The sequence below is a fragment of the Cebus imitator genome, unplaced genomic scaffold, assembly GCF_001604975.1.
Source record: "Cebus imitator isolate Cc_AM_T3 unplaced genomic scaffold, Cebus_imitator-1.0 Scaffold579, whole genome shotgun sequence".
Taxonomy (NCBI): domain Eukaryota; kingdom Metazoa; phylum Chordata; class Mammalia; order Primates; family Cebidae; genus Cebus; species Cebus imitator.
Window position 1 is genome coordinate 997780 of NW_016107894.1, and position 3876 is coordinate 1001655.

At 40.8% G+C, this 3876-nt stretch overlaps 1 protein-coding gene across 2 annotated transcripts; it reads right to left on the minus strand.

Annotated features, from left to right (window-relative positions):
- Positions 1-1567: 1567 nt before the first annotated feature.
- On the minus strand, positions 1568-3082 carry LOC108294436 (RNA-binding motif protein, X chromosome-like). 2 transcript variants are annotated; one of them, XM_037734172.1, is made up of 2 exons: positions 2691-3081; positions 1568-2389 (listed from the first exon to the last, which is right to left on the minus strand). In XM_037734172.1, exons 1-2 carry the CDS (start codon positions 2928-2930, stop codon positions 1595-1597), a joined length of 1035 nt encoding a protein of 344 aa, XP_037590100.1. In that variant the 5' UTR covers positions 2931-3081; the 3' UTR covers positions 1568-1594. The 2 variants fall into 2 exon arrangements, with proteins under 2 accessions (XP_037590100.1, XP_017371813.1); XM_017516324.2 differs by having other exon boundaries at positions 1568-3082.
- Between the last annotated feature and the right edge of the window lie 794 nt (positions 3083-3876).

Genomic DNA, 3876 nt, shown 5'->3' on the forward strand with positions numbered 1-3876 from the left:
AGTAGCTGGGATTACTGGCACCTGCCGCCACACCCAGATGATTTTTTTGTATTTTTAGTAGAGACAGGGGTTCACCATTTTGGCCAGGTTGGCCTTGAACTCCAGACCTCAGGTGATCCACCTGCCTTGGCCTCCAAAAATGTTGGGATTACAGGTATGAGCCACCAAGCCTGGCCTCCTCTTTTCTTAGTAAATTGAAACTGTTTTTCTTGCTCACACAGATTTTCAATAAATTTGTTGCTGTGAAAATAAAAACAACTGGCAAAATAAAAATGTTAAACCTTGAATTCTGGTTGAATGTAATAGGAAGTCGAGAATAAACTCAAGTTCATTTTATATATGATAAAGGTGACATCTCAGATAGCTGGGACAAAGATGGACCCTTCTAGAAATAGTGTCCAAAGAACCAGATTAGACATTTAAAAATAATAATAAAATTGAACCACAGACAGGACAGGAATAAACTCCAAATAGATCAGAGATCTCAATGTAAAAAATGAAATCATACAAGTACTAGAAGGCAACATGAATGAGCTCCTTTAAACCTGGGTGTGAGAAGAGGCTTTCTAATTATAATTCAATATTCAGATATAATTTTTTAAAAGATTGAAGAATTTAACTAAAAAAGCATTGAAAGAACTTTTTTTTTCCTTTTTTTTTCTTCTTTTTCCATGTAACACCAAGAAAGATGAAAGAACTTTTTATGGAATTCAAACTATAAAGTCAAAATCAGTGAGATAAAATATTTAGAATATATTTCATAAAGAGCTAATATCTTGGATATATTAAAATGCTTAAAAATCAAGGGAAAAAGAATTAAAAACAATAGAAAAACGGGCAAAAAATATAACATACCCACTACGTGGCTAACATTAAAAAGACGAACAGCTTCCAGTGTTTGTAAGGATGTGGAGCAACCAGAGCTCTCATACGTTGTTGGTGGGAATGTAAATGGTACACTGATGTTGAAAAAAGATCTGGGAATTTCTTTCAAACTAAACATATATCTATCCTACAAATCAGCAATTTGACTTTAATATACTTACCCAAAAGAAATGAAAACATATTTTCAACTCAAGAATGTTCAAAGTTTCATGTATAACATCCCAAAATAGGAAATAGCTCGGGTCAGAAAGGACAATAGACTACAAACTGTACTATGTTCATAGGTGGAATATTACTCAACACCAAAAAGGAACTAATACACAAAACAATATGGATGAATCCCCAAAACAATATACTGAATAAACCTTACCAAAGCATCTTATTATATGATTCTATTTATATGAAGAAGTCCTATGGAAAAGAGAACATACGGGATGATTCCAGTTACATAAAACTCCAGCACAAGACACACTAATCTATGGCAGATAAAAATTAGAACAATGGTTGCCTCTGAGAAGACAGGGTGTGAGATTAACTGGTAAACGAGTATAGAGAGTAATGATAATGTTCTATATCTTAATACAGTTTTGGGTTACACAGGTGCACGCATTTGTCAAAACTCTTTGAATAAACTCAAGTACATTTTATTTATTTATTTATTTATTTATTTATTTATTTTTTTAATATTAAACATGTTTTACTTTTTTCCTCACAAGAACATAAAAATTATGGAGGGGAACTTAACAGGGAATTTAAAAAAGGTAACACAATTTTTCTTTTTAGTAGTCCTTGGGTAGTTATGACAGAATAGTTTCCACTTTTTGTTTGTTTCTTTGAACTGGGATTTTGGTCCAAAGTTTTGTTTGTTTCTAGTATCTGCTTCTGCCTCCCCCTCTATCAGATCGGCATCCTCCACGGCCACCACCTCTTGGTGCTCCGCGGCTTGAACTGCTGTAGGAATCACGTGGAGGAGGGTACCCCCTTTCCATAGAAGGGGGAAGCCCTCTTTCTTGTCTGCCAACCCGATCACGACCACTTGAGTAGAGATCACTTCGGCTGCTTGAGTAACTGTCTCGACTTCCACCATATCCGTCACGTGAGCTGCTGTCATCATCATAGCGACTGCTTCCACCATAAGATGGCGGGGGCCCTCGTGTAGGTGGAGCACTACGTGAGTTACCATAACTCTCACATGAGTCTCTGTAGGAACCTCCACCTGGATGATCTGAATAGTCATGATCACGACCATATCCAACTCTATCGCTATAGCCTCTTGGTGGATAGTCATCATGTGAACTGGAATGACCATAGTCACGGGAAGTATAATCTCGTGGTGGTGGTGCATAATCTCTTGGATCACGAGAACTTGGGTAATCTCTGCTGCAATAGCTGTCTTTACGAGAAAACCCATCATCTCTTGGGGACAAATAAACATCTCTACGAGAAGGCAGCAGTTCTCTTCGAGGGGGACCTCCGTAACTATCTCTTCCACGTGATACCAGAGCTCTTCCTCCCATTCCACTGCTGCTGCGAACTGGTCCTGAAGGTGCAGATCTCTTAGGAGGAGGACCCCCACTTCTTGGTGGTGGTCCTCTTTTTACTGGGAGTGGTCCCCTGGAAGAACTCATGTTAAAATTCATGGAATATCCACCGTCATCCATGTGTCCTCCCCGTGAGGGAGGTCCCCTGGTTCCTCCACTTCCTCCTCTTCCACCTCTAAGACCTCTTGGAGGACCTCTACTTCTTGGAGGTGGAGGTGGCCCACGTCTACCACTTTCAAATGATGGTTTGGTGGCTTGTTCCACTTTGATGGCTTTTCCATCTAATGACTTTCCATTCATGTCTCTGGCTGCATCCTTAGCGTCTGCTGGGCTTTCAAAGGTGACAAAAGCAAATCCTCTTGATTTGTTGGTTTCACGGTCTTTCATCAAGAGTACTTCCACTATTCGTCCATATTTGCCAAATACTGCTTCAAGAGCTTTCTCATTTGTTTCCGTATTAAGCCCACCAATGAAGAGCTTTCCTGGGCGATCTGCTTCAACCATTTTTTTGTTTTGTTTTGTCGGTAAGTCCGAGGGGTGACAATGGGTTCAAGCTCCAACGAGCTCGCCGAGAGGGGCTTCCTAGCAGCTTAGCACCAAAAGCGGCTGCCGGGTGCGGGTACCGAAACATGAAGCCGCTAGCACTACTGCGCAACGAGCAACTCAAGTACATTTTATATATGATAAAGGTGACATCTCAGATAGTTGGGACAAAGATGGCCCCTCCTAGAAATAGTGTGAATGTACACTTAAGATTTTGCATTTCAATGGGAGAGAGATCCAAGATGGCTGATCACTAGCAGCTCGGGATTGTAGCTCCCACTGAAAGCGCAGAGAACGAGAGGACGCCACACTTTCAGATCAATTTTTGCTGCTCACGCACCAGGTGATTCCCAGCGGAGGAGCCCCACGGGTCTCCAGCGTGACTGTTGTGGCCGGCGAGGCCGTTTTGCCACTGCCTTGGTGCAGCGGTTCTTGGTGCAGAGTAAAAGCACCATTAATCTTAGCACCGCTGTTTTGGCCGGCGCAGTGGGTTGCTCAGATTTTAGCGCCGGGAATCAACAAGTTGGACGTCCATTCAGAAACCCAACTATAAAAATGGTAATTATAAAGACCACAGATGGATAAATCTATAACGAAGGGAAGAAACCAGCCTAAAAAGGCTCAGAATACCCAAAATCAGAACGCCTCTCCCTCTACAGGGCATCACAGTTCCTCATCAGTAACAGAACAAGGCCTGATACAGAAAGACTGTGTTCCATTATCAGAAACAGGCTTTAAAAAGTGGATGATAAGAAACTTCTGGGAATTAAAATAACTTGTTCTAACCCAATGCAAAGAAACTAAGTACTTTGAAGAAAGGCTTGACGAAATGTTAACAACAATACACAATTTAGAGAGGAATATAAGTGAATTAATGGAGCTGAAAAACACAACACAAGAACTTCGC

Excerpts from the sequence above, each read along its gene's own strand:
- LOC108294436 (XM_017516324.2), bottom strand. The coding sequence starts at position 2,930 with ATGGTTGAAGCAGATCGCCCAGGAAAGCTCTTCATTGGTGGGCTTAAT.